At 44.4% G+C, this 15466-nt stretch overlaps 1 protein-coding gene across 7 annotated transcripts in view; it reads right to left on the reverse strand.

The window, feature by feature from the left end:
* The window catches only part of LOC125457787 (phospholipase D1-like), a 169598-nt gene that overhangs the window by 46478 nt on the left and 107654 nt on the right, over positions 1-15466 (reverse strand). For all 7 annotated transcript variants that reach the window (XM_059651188.1, XM_048542382.2, XM_048542383.2 and 4 more), the window contains exons 8-15: positions 11948-12040; positions 10827-10979; positions 8679-8828; positions 8228-8311; positions 5979-6060; positions 5324-5434; positions 4297-4503; positions 3444-3663 (exon numbers count right to left, since the gene is read on the reverse strand). In XM_059651188.1, the coding sequence (XP_059507171.1) occupies positions 3444-3663; positions 4297-4503; positions 5324-5434; positions 5979-6060; positions 8228-8311; positions 8679-8828; positions 10827-10979; positions 11948-12040 (1100 nt within the window). The remainder of the gene's footprint in view (positions 1-3443; positions 3664-4296; positions 4504-5323; positions 5435-5978; positions 6061-8227; positions 8312-8678; positions 8829-10826; positions 10980-11947; positions 12041-15466) is intronic.

Raw genomic sequence — 15466 nt, forward strand, 5'->3', positions numbered from 1 at the left:
TGATCAATTGTAGAATCTTTACAGCATGGAAACAGGCCCTTCGGCCCAACAAGTCCACACCAATCCTTGGAGCATCCCAGACCCATCATCCTGTAACACACCTGATCTACACATCCCTGAACACTATGGGCAATTTAGAATGGCCAATACAACTAGCCTGCACATCTTTGGGCCATGGGAGGAAACTGGAGCACCCAGAGGAAACCCATGCAGACACGGGGAGACTGCACGAACTCCACACAAGGGTAGAATTGAACCTGGGCCCCTGGCGCTGTGAGGCAGCAGTGCTAACCACTGAGCCACTGTGATGTTATAAAAATCTTGGTCTCCATCATACAGAGGTCATTTGCAGCATGACACTGAGGGAAGTGTGCAACAATTTGTAACCAAATTGCTTCGTACTAGTCTACACATGGTAATACCTGTGATTCTAGTAGATATCAGAATGTGTAACAAAATTGAATGATTCTTTCATTTTCATGTTATCCACATCTGGTTCTTATGCCATACAAGGCAACATAAAGCATCAGGTACAAGTTCCCTGCAGCAGATACAAACCCATCACTGTATCTACAACAAATCATGACAGGGGAACAGATCAGGTGGGTTATCCACAAAACATTCAGCTCCAAAGATTTAAAAGTCATGGCACTTTCTCATGATGGTCAGCTAGGGATCAACATCTGGGATAGTTGGTGTGGGTTTGAGCAGACTCCGGAGATGTGAGCACAGAACCTAAGCTGACACTCCCAATGCAGTGCTGAGGGAAGTGTTGCGCTGCCTGAAGTGGCATCTTCTAGATGAGACTTACCCCTAGGCTCCATCCGTCACCTCACGTGAGAGAGTTCATGAACACTATTTCAACAAAGAGTGGGGGAGTTCTCCAAACACTGGAACCCAAAATGAAAACTAGGGGTATGGGTGATATAAAACCAAATTCCCATTTGTCGTGATCCATTTGCCATTACTGCCCAAATCAACTGGTTGGCACAGGGCACCAATGGTGTTTTGAAATCTGGCACCAAGTACAGCTGGGGAAATAATCTCCTTGCCATCCTTGACGATCAGCAAACAGTAACCACCTCTGTAAGGAACTCCCCAGTGTAAGAAAATAAAATGTAAGTGGCAATTCAGATAAAAATTCTATTCTGTAACTCCTGTATCTCTGTTCCCAAAGCAAGCATCTTCTATTGAAAGGTTTTTACCATCATCAATATTTCTCATACTCAGCAGAATTCCACTGCTAGAATTCTCACAAATACTTTTGGAATTTTCGTTAGGTACACGGTGACAGAATCAAATCAAGACAGAGTGTCTCAAGACTGCAATCATTCTTGTGTTCTATTGCATTGTGAATTGAGGTCTGTGTCACACTTTTCTAGCCCTCATTCTGGTCCCTACACCTTAGCCTGATTCACAAAGAGCAAGCATATGGATCTGAAATGTTAACTCCACATTCTCTCTCTGCACAAGGATATTTTCAGCCTTCCCTGTCTCTATTTCAGATTCCCGGCATCCACACAAGTTTGCTTTTCCATAAAGGAATGAAACAAATGGGACAGTAATTTCAAAAGCTGACACAGACATGATGGATGGAATGTGGGGCAAGATTCTACATGTCTTTTCCTTGTATGGCTCACTTCGCGAGTAGATCCAAAGGAGGTCGGTGTGGTACAGACATTTCATAGATTTCGTCCTTGTGGCTGCTGTTTTTGAATGTGCTTGCTGATTAAATTGTTTCCCCTTTTCAAATGTTTTTATGGTTTCATATCCATCAGTGTTGTCAGTTTCACGGCAAAGAGCCTGAATCTGACTGGAACTGTCCAATTTCAGTCGACTGTGTTGCATGGAATTCACATGAAATGCTTTCTTCCCCACTTGTCGATCTGGTTTGCTTACTTTCGGTATCAGTGTTTAATGAGGGACATGTCACTGAAAACCAAAAGATAGATTTTTATCTTGTTGAGGATACATTTTCCTGAATCCACTGTCAAAGGATTCAGACCCAATTTCATTTCAATTTGGTATATTCTCTCCTAGAAGGTACAGACTGTCCTAAGCATAAGGGGTTTCAACTCAGAATGAGCCAGGTGCTGCTGAAATGAAGTGATAACGGGATGTAATTGAATCTACTGCAGAATAACAGGATGTAGTTGTGACATGGGTACTGAAAAGCAGAGGACACTCAAGGGGCTGAACTGCCTATTCTTAGTACTGATTTGTATGTTCTTCTGGAATTGGAAAGGCACTTAAATCAATTCCTTAGGAGCAGAAGCACGTAAATCCTTTACGTGAAATAAACTTGAGGATCTGCTGCTACCTCTTTTGCAGACAACAAGGTGATTGTTGGTGAGTTAATTTATATTTTCAGACATCACTGCTCTAGTCTGTGTAATCTGTTGTTATATGTTTGTCTTTTGCTGAATTGAGCCTATTGAAGACAAGTTTGTGTGTGCAGAGAAACCCAACGGTGGATAAAACAGTAATCCTTTAGTCTATTGTTTAACCTCGTTTATTATAACTCAGAGCTAAGACTTGGCTTCCCCTATCTCTGGATGGTGACCCACAGTCTGGTTTGACAGAGATTACAGTCAGTCAGAAGACACTTGAGACAGAGATCACAACCTTGCTCATCATGGCCTTGGCAAACAGAAGACCCTGCATTACCATCAGTGCCCCTGCCAACCCCTCCCCTTATCCCTAAAACTCACCTCACAGCTACTGGCAAGATTCAGTCTATTTTTTTCTCTGTTAAACCAGAAAAAGTCATGCTGTCCACAAAATACTCATTTTCTTCAACTTGACTTCTTTCCATCATGATTCCCCTTTACACTCATAAGGCAGCAAATGTGTAACCTCTGCTCCCATACCACTGTTTGGACCAAATCCTGTTTCCTTCTCACATCAAATGTTGCCTAACCCTATGCAGAAAAGGCTCAGCCCAGGGTTAAGACACATCAACCAACAGCCGGTGAATTGGTTAGTTAGCAACAATCATTCCATTTCAGTAAGCGTGGGTAGCAGGTGCTGACATGAATGTCATGCAGCCTGACACTACGCATTCTGCCAGTTGTACATGATGCTCATATGATCCAATTGGAGCCTTCTTTACCCATGGTCCTTACAGGACTGAGAACCAGAGCCAGCAGGCTTATATGGGGACCAGAATCGCCAAGATCCCCTGCACGCCGCACACAATCCCATCATGCCCATTCTTTCATGGCTGCTGTGTCTGAGTCCTGGCACTTACTAACCAGCATGGGTACCATGGGTGCACTGTGACTAAGCATGGGCCACAGTGGATTATAAAGCGATGTGCCCACCATCTCCTCATGACCATTTGGACATCCAAAATAAATGCTAGCCTTACTGGTGATGCCCCCATCCCAAAGTAAAATATAAAGAAAAGCCAGCAGCCCCTACCCAGCTATTAAAGCACTTACCATGCTCTGAGCTATCGATGCTACTCACACTGTCGCAGTGCTCCAAGTTCTGCCGTTGCAGCTGTCTGACCAGGCTCAGCATCGGGAAGGATTTTCTGGACTTGCCGATACCCTTCATTCTGGATGGTTCCACCTCATCCTCTCCCTCAGCAGTCTTTTCGAGTGTCACTTTTGCTTTGGTCCTCTGGTCTTCCTCGCCCCCAGCGGGAGTAGTGAGTGGCTGTGAAGGCAGCAAGAGTATCCAGGTGAGATCGCCATTGTTGTTTTGAGCTCCAATGTCACTGTGATCAGGAAGAGCATCAGGCATTTTTGGGGCAGATTTATTCCATAGGCATTTTAGGCAGCACAGAGTTAGGTGAATGTCTTTTGAGTTGCTTCCCCTCCCTCTCTCCCACAAGGTTCATGCGTTGGAGTTGGGGAGGACGTGCAAGGCAGCCTGATCTCAAACAGCTCCCTCCCATCTATTCTTTAAACATATCAGCTCATGCATCAAGTTCAATGCTATCTTGATTCATGCCAGCACCCACATGTATACTTTCAAAGTATGCATATTAATACATAGATGTGCACATAACACACATGCATATGTGTTTATGTTTAATATACACACACATGCTCGTGCACACACACACACACACACACACACACACAGGCACACACACACACAGACACAGACACACACACACACACACACACACTCACAGACACACACACACACACACACACACACACACACAGAGGCACACACACACGCACACACACACACATACACACAGACACACACACACACACACACACATGATCGTGCCACACCCACAATAGATACAGGAAAACATGTCGTCCCTCTTCTTACCATTTGGTTGTTGGACGCAATGGACTGAGAGCAAACATTCCGTGAGACACTGCCCACATCAGTCAGCCGATGCTCGTCATCATCCCACCTTCCGTATGCCAAGTCAATGCCACCAACAAATGCAACTGACTGGTCAATGACAACAATCTTCTCATGGTGTGCCCACAGATATACAGAGGAGGAGACATGGTCTGGGTGTCTCATCACCTATCAGTGCACAATTAGCAAAATGTTCAAGATTCGTCAAAACTGACGTGGTAATTAATGGGAATGTTTGAAAGAGTTTCACAAGCAGAAGCACATTTCCGGAACTTGGCCAAAGTACATTTAGGACCTCATTAATGTGCCATATTTCTTGTGCCAGAAGTTGTGGGTTTGGAATGGTTTGGAAAGATACAGATGCATTGAGCAACCCAGATTGTGAAGTTGAACATGTTGGAATTCTTTCCACTAGAGAAATGAAGACTGAGGAGTGACCTGTTAGAGAAACAGGATTGATCAGATAAACATGGAGAAAATGTTTCCATGTGGGAAGGAGACCAGAACAAGGGACCATAGAGATAAGACAATTACTGATAACAAAAACAAAGTTGCTGGAAAAGCTCATCAGGTTTGGCAGCATCTGTAGAGGAGAAAACAGAGTTAACGTTTTGAGTCTGGTGACCCTTCCTCAGAACAGTCACTGATGAATCCAATTGGAAATTCAGGAGAAATGTTGTTACCCAAAGAGTGGTGACAATGTGGAATACTCGACCATAAGAAACAGTTGGGCAGGGATACATTGAAGTGGGAATCTAGATAGATGTAGGAGCATGAAACAAATGGAAGGATTTACAGATTGGATGAGAGAACTTGAGTAAGAAGAGTATGATACGGAAAATATACATCAACAGGCACCAGGTGGACTGAATGATCTGTTTTACACTAGAAATCATCTGAAAAACATTGTGTCTTTCATTTCCAACACCAACATTTGGAGATGTATGCTGACCTGCTTGTTTCACACCACAAGACAAAGGCAACGCACCTTAATGTTGGGGTGAAGGTGCATTAGTGTCCGCTTGCTATATTCACTGTTGATGCCGAGAGCTAGCTCCACCTCTTGGTAGAGAATCACAAAAATCTTCACACCTTGTTGCTGCCATGATAGGAAGAGAGAAAAATCAATTCAAACCAGCATCACTTCATCTATCGACAATAATCACAAAATACACATGGAATCACAGATCACATTCGGGTGACTTGGGGGATAAACACTGCCCAGAACACTGAGGAAAATATCACTGCTCTTCCTGGAAATACAATCACCTGAGAAGGCAGACGAAGCTTTGGTTTAATGCCTCATCTGGAATAAATAGCTCCTCTGACACCATAGCACACCCTCAATGCAGGCATCAAGGGTGTCAGCTTGGATAATAGGCTCAAGTCTCTGGTGTGAGCTTGGACAAGTGACCTCTTGACTGAATGACCATGAACAAAACCCAATGGAGAAGGTTGAGGCCACAGGATCTACTCCCCACGATGGGCATTATCCTGACACAGGAGAGTTTGGAAAGGGAGAGGGTAGCAAGCCACCCTCCCTTGCTCGATTAACATGATTAAAGACAATCTAAGCCATAGGCAGTGCGTGTGGATTTGCTGTATAAGACCCACAGATACAGACACATTGGAGAAGAACTCACAGCTTTGCGTTTGAGTACGTAGTCCAGCCTCCAATAATTCCCTTCCACCACAGGCCTCTTGAGAAAGATTTCCGGACTCAGCCTGGGATCCCACATGTCAAAGAGCAGAAGAGTGTTAGAACGGTTAATTTTCAGAACTAGAATCCCATCTCAGGTCTGAAACTAATCACTGCTGCAGGACTAATCCACAGGTAGTCAGCAGGGCTGTGGGACTTCACTGTCACTGGAGAATGTTGAGACAAGTATGTATGAGGTGTGTCACCCAACTCAATCTTATCCTCTGCCAATGTCCACAAGGACAAAAAGTACTTTTATAGTACACTCAACAAACTTGGATAATGGCATTTCCCAGGAATGTTTCCCACCCAAAATTAGATACCAAGTCACATATGAAAGTAATTCAGAAACTGTTCAGCATTTGTCAGGGCCAATGTTGAAAGCCCGTTTCATCCAGGATGCAGTCTAGACTAGGGGATGGGGTCATATTCAGGAGTCAGCATTTTGGAATTGGAGGAGAAGTTTCTTCCCTCAGACGGTTATGTAGCTTTGAAATTCTCTATCCAATGGAGCTGTGGTTGCTCAGGAGTTGCAAGCATTCAAGACAGAGGTTGGTCAATGTTTAAGAATTAAGGAAATCAAAGCATTGGAGATTTGTGGTCATAATTAAACCAGTCATGATTTCATTGAATGGTTGATCAGGCTTGAGGGGCCATTACTGTTTCTAATTCCTATGAGGTTGGGTGAACAAGGGTTTGATCTACAAAGAAGGTCTAAAGTAGTCCTCAGTAGCACATGGTGTACAAAGGAAGGCTTCCTACTCCTGAACCAGCAATGTTTATTTCCCAGATTACATAGTTTGAGGCTGGATGAACACAGGAGGCCAAGCAGCAACAGAGGAGCAGGAAAGATAGACTTTTCGGGTCGGGACTCTTCTTCAGAAATGGGGAGGAGGGGAAGGGGATTCTGAAATAAATAGGGAGACAGGGGGAGGCGGATTGAAGATGGATAAAGGAGAAGATAGGGTGAGAGGAGACAAACAAGTCAAAGAGGCTGGGTTCGAGCCAGTGAAGGTGAATATAGGTGGGGAGTTGGGGGGGATAGGTCAGCCCAGGGAGGACGGACAGGTCGGGTGGGGGGGGGGGGGCGCGGCAGGATGAGGTTAGTGGGTAGGGGATGGGGGTGGGGCTTGAGGTGGGAGGAATGGTTAGGGAGGCGGGGACTAGCTGGGCTGGTTTTGGCATTTGGTTGGGGGAGGGGAGATTTTGAAGCTGATGAAGTCCACATTGATTCCTTGGGCTGCAGAGTTCCCAAGCAAAATATGAGATGCTGTTGCTGCATCTTTCGAGTGGTGTCATCGTGGCAATGCAGGAGGCCCAGGATGGACGTGTCATCCGATGAGTTGGGGGGAGGGAAATTGGAATGGTTCGCGACTGGGAGGTGCAGTTGTTTGTTGCGAACAGAGTGTAGGTGTTCCTCAGGGACACTGCACCTCCCAGTCGCGAACAATTTCAATTCCGCCCCCCCAATCCTCGGATGACATGTCCATCCTGGGCCTCCTGCATTGCCACGATGACACCACCCGAAAGATGCAGCAACAGCATCTCATATTTCACTTGGGAGCCCTGCAGCCCAAAGGTATCAATGTGGGCTTCATAAGCTACAAAATCACCCCTCCCCCGACCACATGCCAAAACCAGCCCAACTAGTCCCCGCCTCTCTAACCATTCCTCCCACCTCAAGCCCCACCCCCATCCCCTACCCACTAACCTCATCCCACCACCACCCCTCGACCTGTCTGTCCTCCCTGGGCTGACCTATCCCCCACAAACTACCCACCTACATTCACCTTCACTGGCTCTAACCCCACCTCTTTGACCTGTCTGTCTCCTCTCACCCTATCTTCTCCTTTATCCATCTTCTATCCATCTCCCCCTGTTTCCCTATTTATTTCAAAATCCCCTTCCCCTCCCCCATTTCTGAGGAAGGGTCCCGAACTGAAACATCAAGCTTTCCTGCTCCTCTGATGCTGCTTGGCCTCCTGTGTTCATCCAACCTCACACTGTGTTATCTCAGATTCTCCAGCATCGGCAGTTCCTACTATCTCTGTAATATGTTTATTTCCCAGTTGCTTTCTAACAATGTGCAATAATACAAACTGAACCAGCCTTTGGTGCATTGACAAAATGCAAAGTAAAAAAGGGAAAGGCAATTTAATCACCAACATCACATCAAAGCAGTGGTCTACGTACCACCAATCTGTGATGAATATTTCCTCTCTTGCATCTTCCAAAGCATGTGCCAAATCTTCAAAGTATCCTTTAGCATTGACATACCTGTGAATAAAGGGAAGACAGATTAAAAGGCTTTCATTCTGGGCGGCATTTCTTCATATCACAGACTTGAAAGTAAGGTGAGCCAGTGGGGCAGTAAGTAGTTTGGGGAGGGATAAGGATTAGAGAGTGCAGGGACCGAAGCAGAACCAAATGTGGAGTGGTCAGGGGGTGAAAGAGCGAGAGCGAGAGGTAGTGGATAGAGAAGTCTGAAGGTGTGGGTTGGGCAGAGAGGAATATTGGTTGATCAGCTGAAAGTGTTCTCCCTCTTAAGATTTAATGGACTCTTGCTGTGTTGATACATTCCATCACAGCCACGTTTACGAATCAAAATATATAGTTTACTTTATAGTGCTCTCTGATTGGTTACCATTTGCATAGCGTATTTTCATGCACGGCTCCAAAGGATTTGAAACGCTGGTCTTCAAGGAAGGCTTTAGCATGTTTGTGAATTAACTCTTCAATCTCTTGACCCCACCAGCGAGCATGACGGTAATTGTTGCATTTGATGATCAAAGTCCTGAATTAGAACAGAAAGATCATCTTCCAATCAATGTTTCAATATCTGTCAAAACTCACCCTCTGGCAGTGCGGCTCTCCCTCAGTGCTGACCCTCCGGCAGTGCGGCAGTCCCTTAGCACTGACCCTCCAGCAGTGCAGCTCTCCCTCACTACTAACCCCTCATCTGTGTGGACTACCCCCAGCACTGACCCCCCATCTTGTGGACCTCCTTCAATACTGACCCCCAATCCTAGTGGACCATCCTCAGTGCTGACCCTCTATCTGTGTGGACCACCCTCAATACTGACCCTCCATCTGTGTGGACCACCCTCGGTACTGACCCTCAATCTGTGCAGATCTCCTTCAGCACACCCTCCAACCATGCAGACCACCCTCAGTTTTGTTTTGAGTATGTCAGCTTGAATCTTCTTCTGTCATCCTTGAACTCTCAGCTTTTCCCACGGTTCTGAGATTCTTAACCGCTGGGTTACAACAAGCTGGAGGGGCCATTTACTGTTTGGCTTCAGTTACCTCAAGTGCAGTCATATGATAAGTTAAAATTTTCTGAAAAAATCTCTGCTGAATTGGGTTAGTGAGGCAGTGTCAATGATATGAATTGCTCTCTGTACACACAATGATTTCTCAGTAGCAACAAAACTTATGATTCAATGTTTCTGCATTCAATAAAAAGCAATCAATAATCTCCTAGAAATATTTCCTCTTCATTTTTCCGTCTGTACAGACCTTTCCAGGTAACTAATTGTCAGTTAATTGTTGATTAAATTTTCAATTTTTGGATTCATCCTGTCACATTGGACCTTGACGTAATTATGAATTTACACAGTCTTGTGTCATGATTGACTTTACTCCTGTCAATATTTGTATGATGCATCTGTAAATTGATATCGCCTTGGGAACCAAACCATAATACCAAACAGCACGAGTCAGGCTAACGCTGGCAGCTCTCAGTCTTTGGCCAGCCATCTCTCTGGAATGTTCAATGGAAATTCCTTGTGATTAAAGAGGGAAGATTTGGCAGACTGCTCATATTAAACAATCCTGTGTCATTGTTACTTTAGGGAGTGCTGGCTACATATTCTCCTCACATCCACCATCATCCCATGCGGATGGTAATGATTCATTGGGCAAATCTCTGGCGGTGACTTCCAAAGGTTGATTCCAACTCGACAACCTTTAGTTCTTCGGAGATTTAAATGCAGCGGCCCAAACAGGTCATACTATTCCATCTGGGCTTAGCCCAGTGTTTCATTCAAGTCCACTACAACTACAGCAACATGCATTCACGCAGCCTGTTTTAATAAAGTAAAGCATCCCAGGCAGGCCACAAGAACATTACCAAACACAATTTGCCAGCACAAGGAGATATTAGCTGGGAGTGGGTTATGGTTAAGTTTTAGCTCTCTTTTGTAGTCTGAAGCTATGGACTGAGATGGAAGAATCTTCAATTTACATCCATTACACAAATGACTGGGAATTTCTCCCACCCTTACTGCCTGCCACTGGATGTACTAGAAGGATTTGCGGTTTGGTACCCAACCTGTTTGACTACAATGAGTGAATCTACATTGGCCTGCAGTGAACTGGGCAGTTGAACTTTTGTTGCACTCCCTTTAGGGCAATAATATCTTGCTTGTCGTATGTCGACCAAGACCTGTACATAGACCCCACCAAAAACAGTGTGATAATAATGGGATCGAGTGATTTTGGTTCAGGACCACAGGGAGAGCTTCCCCTGTTGTTCCTGATCATGATACAATCCACTATCAGCTGAGAAGACAACGAGAACCTCAGGTTATCATTCCATCCACAAGACAGCACTTACAATTGGCAGCATTCCCACAACACTGCGCTAAGTATGTCAGCTTAGTGTAGGTGCTCAAATGGAGTGGGGTTTGAACCCATTACCTTTCTGACTCTGAGCCAAGGTTACTTCCCTCTGAGCTAGGACCATTGATCCATCTTTGGTGTGACAAAATGAAGATGGCTTGTGTCATACCTGGATAAATTGTCAATTCTGATGCCATATTTTGTCTCAGTGTCTTTGGCTCCCAATTTGATGCTGAATTCTTTGTCCACGAGTAGAACAAAGGCGATGGCTCCTGAGTCTGGTTTCATGTACAGGAGGAAGGAATCTTTCACTACCAGCCACCTGTGGGGACAAAGTATAGAAATTGTACTTAGATCAGAAACTACTGACATCTCCATGTCCTGGGGGGTGCACAGCTTCAATGGTTCTGAAAGGAAAATGGTAGAGATAGACCTCATAGGTGAATGCAACAACTTTCATTGAGTGGAAGGAGCTCACTCTGGTATCTGTTGCTCACCCTCTCCTGCCTAAGCCCAGCTGCTAATGAAGCCCACATCCACCTCTTTGCTACCTCCGCACTTCATCTATTTCTGTACTCTCCTGACCAATACCTTCCACCTTCCACTTTGTGCTCCTGAGATGCTGCTTGGCCTGCTGTGTTCATCCAGTTCCACACTTTGTTACCTTGGATTCTCCAGCATCTGCAGTTCCCATTATCACCTCCCACCTTCCAGACTCCTTTAACTTCAATTCATCCAAAACACTGTCATCTATCTGTTAACTTGCATCAAATCACATTCACCGAACACTCCCTGTGGTCTCTGACCTACAGGACTGTGGCAACACTTCAACAATAGAATTTTCAAGCATCGTTAAAAATTACTATGTGGCCTCATCTTGTCTTAAACCTCTCTGATTTCTCTGCTCTTTTCCCTTTCTGGCCTCATGCACATTCCTGATTTGAAATGGTCTACCATTGGCAGCTGTGCCTTCAGCTGCCTGACTTCACGGCTCTGGAATTCCTTGCATATCCACCTTCCTCTGTCTCAGTCCACTTTCAGGCCTATTACAGCAACTGAGGTTTTAGTGGCTTATTATAATGTGGTTTTGCTTGATAATTGTTTCAATGAAGGGCTTTGAGATATCTTTACTGTGTTACAGACACTATATAAATGCAAGGTGCCATTGTTGTTGAACAAGTGAGCATTGTTCAAGAGCATTGATTGAAGCTGCAATCATGAGCACTGCCTTTCACTCTACGAATGACACACTAATTAACAGAAGCTCTAACAAATGCCTATGTTACTCACCTCTTGGACCAACGATAACAGATTTGACTTCTCCCACAACAGTTGAGGCCTGGAATCCTGTGTCCCCCAGAACGTTTCATCACATAACCTTCCCTATAAACAAGAAGGAATTCTAATTAATTTTCAATGATCCCCACAATTGAGGGAACATCTCTAACACAACAAGAGAGGGTCAATTTCTACTTTTAGAATATGGGAGATGGAATTAATTTTGAATGAAGATTGGGGTAGGCCCATCAGCCCCTCAAGTGTGCTCCACCATCCATAAAACCATTGATTCTCACCTATCAGTGATAATCTTTCAGTCTCTCTATTAACAAGTGTCTATTCATCCAACACTTGGTTGGTTTTTCTAGTGATAGATTCCTATCACTAGTGATAGGAGATTGTTTCCCCTCTGGTCACCTGGATTGCTAAGGACTCCCCAGCGATTGGAAGTGAATATCAATGACATTGTTGAAAATAAAGTGCGGGGAGAGCACCAGGCTAATGTTCTGGGAAATTTGGTTCGAATCCCACCAAGGCAGTTGTGAAATTTTGAATTCAATAAAAAGCTGGAATTAAAAGCTAGTCTACTGTAAACAACAAACTTGTAACTACAGTCAATTGTCATAAAAGACCATTTGATTCACTAGCGCCTTTCAGGGAAAGAAATCTGCCATCCTTGTCTAGGTTGGCCCATGTGTGACTCCAGACATAGGACTATAGAAAAGGAAGCAGGAGTAGGCCATTCGGCCCTTTGTGTATGCTAAGCCATTCCTTTGGATCAACTAAATAGCTTACTCCTGCTTGTCCCCATATCCTTTGATCCCTTTGGCCCCAAGAGCTATATTCAACTTCTTCTTGAAATATACAAAGTAATGTCCTCAACTGCTTTCTGTGGTAGACAATTCCATAGGCTCACCGTACTCTGGACAAGGAGATTTCTCCTCGTCTCAACCTAGGCGGTTTATCCTGCACTTTTAAACTATGACCCTTGTTTCTGGACTCCCCAGCCGTCAGGATCAAATCTCCTCTGTATGGTCCTGTTATACATGTTAGATATTATTAGTTAGTCACTCAGCAAGCCACTCAGTTCCAGAGCAATTAGAGATGGTCAGCAACACTCACTTCTCCTGAATGAATAGCAGAAAAGGAAAGTAACTGGAGCATTGAAAGGAAATTGTTTCTAGCAGATTTTCTTTGAATTCTTTCATTATTAATTGTAAAATTATTGAGAATTGGAAAGGACAAACTGAAAATTAAGAAGTCGCCAATCGGGTCTGATTGGTTGCAGAAAGGTGGCTTGGTGTCAAACGACCATGTCAGTCAGTGAATGTCAGCAGTGTGGGCCAGGCAGTTGGAGAGCAGACATTGGGTGATCCTGTATGTCCGTTTGAGTTGGCAACCAAAGTTATGTGTCTAATTCCTTTTCCAAAGACAAATCATCTCTGTTTCTCTGTGCAGTTTCGGACCCTCAGTGAAATTGACAGGACACACAGGAAGTCATGGACCATTACTAAGTTTCACATCAACTTTCATACACACACTCAATCTCTCCCTCAACCACATTCATTCTCTCTCACTCACTCACACACACACACACACACACACACACACACACACACACACACACACACACACACACACACACACACACACACACACACACACACACACACACACACACACACACACACACTCTCTCTCTCTCTCTCTAACATAGCAACACTCACTCTCTCCCCGACACATTCACTCTCACACACACTTTCTTCCACACAAACACAATCTCTCTCACGAACACACGTACTCAAGTCAGGTGGCATGGGGCAGCACGATGGCTCAGTGATTAGCACTGCAGCCTCACAGTGCCAGGGATCTACGTTTGATTCCAGCCTCAGGCAACTGTCTGTGTGGAGTTTGCAATTGTCCCCGTGTCTGCGTGGGTTTCCTCCAGATGCTCCAGTTTCCTCCCACATTCCAAAGATGTGCAGGTTAGGTGGATTGGCCATGTTAAATTGCCCGTAGTTTTCAGGGGGATGTGGGTTATAGGGGGATGGGTCTGGGTGGGGCGGTGTGGACTTGTTGGGCTGAAGGGCCTGCTTCCACACTGTACGGAATCTAATCTAGAAGTCTGTCTGTATTCTCACAGTCATCTATTGGGTGGCTCTATTTGAAGATATGAGGTGATTGGAAAATAATGGCTAGCACAGATATAGAGCAGGACTGGAACTGAGGCTCTGATGAACTCCCTTGAAACTTTCTCAGTCAGAAACCCACAGAATAATACAATACTGAATGAGGCCATTTGGCTCATCATGCATGTGGTAGTGTTTTCAAACACCGTAAACTATCATCTACTTCACCTATGAAATCCTGCCAATTTTCCTGGCCATGTTATTATCCACACTTCTCTTTTGAAAGTTACTATCACTTCAATTTCCTTCGAAAATCCAAAAGCATCTTAATCCACTTGACAAAAAACAATTAATCTTATTTGGTTTCTTTTGTCAATAATGTCAAATCTTTGTCAGTCTGATTACTAACCCTTCTTGGCTACGTGATCAAAACCCTTCATGATTTGCAACTACTTCACCTTAAACTTCCTTTTTGATGCAACTGAGCGATCATCAGAAAAGAGAGTCAGAACTCACGGATTTGGTGTTAATCAGGAGTAAGCTATCGGCCCCCATGAAAGCAAATTTCTTTCCCAAAATGAATTTTAGGGAAGTTGTTGGGTTTTCATAACAATCTGACAGTTTCTTGGTCACAATTACTGAGGTCAGGAGCCACATTTTCACTAGATGTGGGTTTGGGACCTGATGGGGAGGGAATTTGAAAACCGCAGCCAGGGAAATTGGCTCAGAGGTCTTACCATTTTGGGGCATTTCATAATTTTCAAAGACGGGCTAGGTATAATGAACAGGGAAGGCACAAGATGTCAATTAATGAGCCACTATACTCCTTAGAGGTTAAGGTAACTGCTTTATTTTGGAGATCTGGAACAGCCTAGTATATGTTAATAGACAGCTGTCAAAGCTAATTCTAGTTGATCTGGCTTTGCTGTTTGTAACCTGCTTTTCTCTGGGGCCTACCCAAGGTGCGTGCCCTGGGCCATCATTTCCCCATAATGGCCCTTTCCGACCTCAACATTAGTTGGCCTTTTGAGGAACTGCCCGCTATAAAATACAAGACAATGGTAGTCCCCAACATGGATGCCATCTGCTTTTAACACTGGTGGTGAACAAACAGTTTCTGTCTCCATTTGTGCAGTCAGATTTCTGTGATTGTGTAATTCTTGATCTTAGTGACACACGGGCTCAGGTTTTTCTGGGACGCGAGAGAAATATGTTATTAATCTTACTGGAAAGGCTGTGTGAGAGGGATAGCAAAAGGAGTGGGAAGTTCAAGTTGCCAAAACACATGCAGTAGGCCAAATGTTCAAAATCCCTATCTCCATTATGATTCATAAAGTGTAACAGTGATTGAATGGAATTGAGTTTGCTTTATTGTCAGAATACTGAAAGAGCTAGTTGAGAG

This window comes from Stegostoma tigrinum, chromosome 14 (genome assembly GCF_030684315.1).
Source record: "Stegostoma tigrinum isolate sSteTig4 chromosome 14, sSteTig4.hap1, whole genome shotgun sequence".
Classification (NCBI taxonomy): domain Eukaryota; kingdom Metazoa; phylum Chordata; class Chondrichthyes; order Orectolobiformes; family Stegostomatidae; genus Stegostoma; species Stegostoma tigrinum.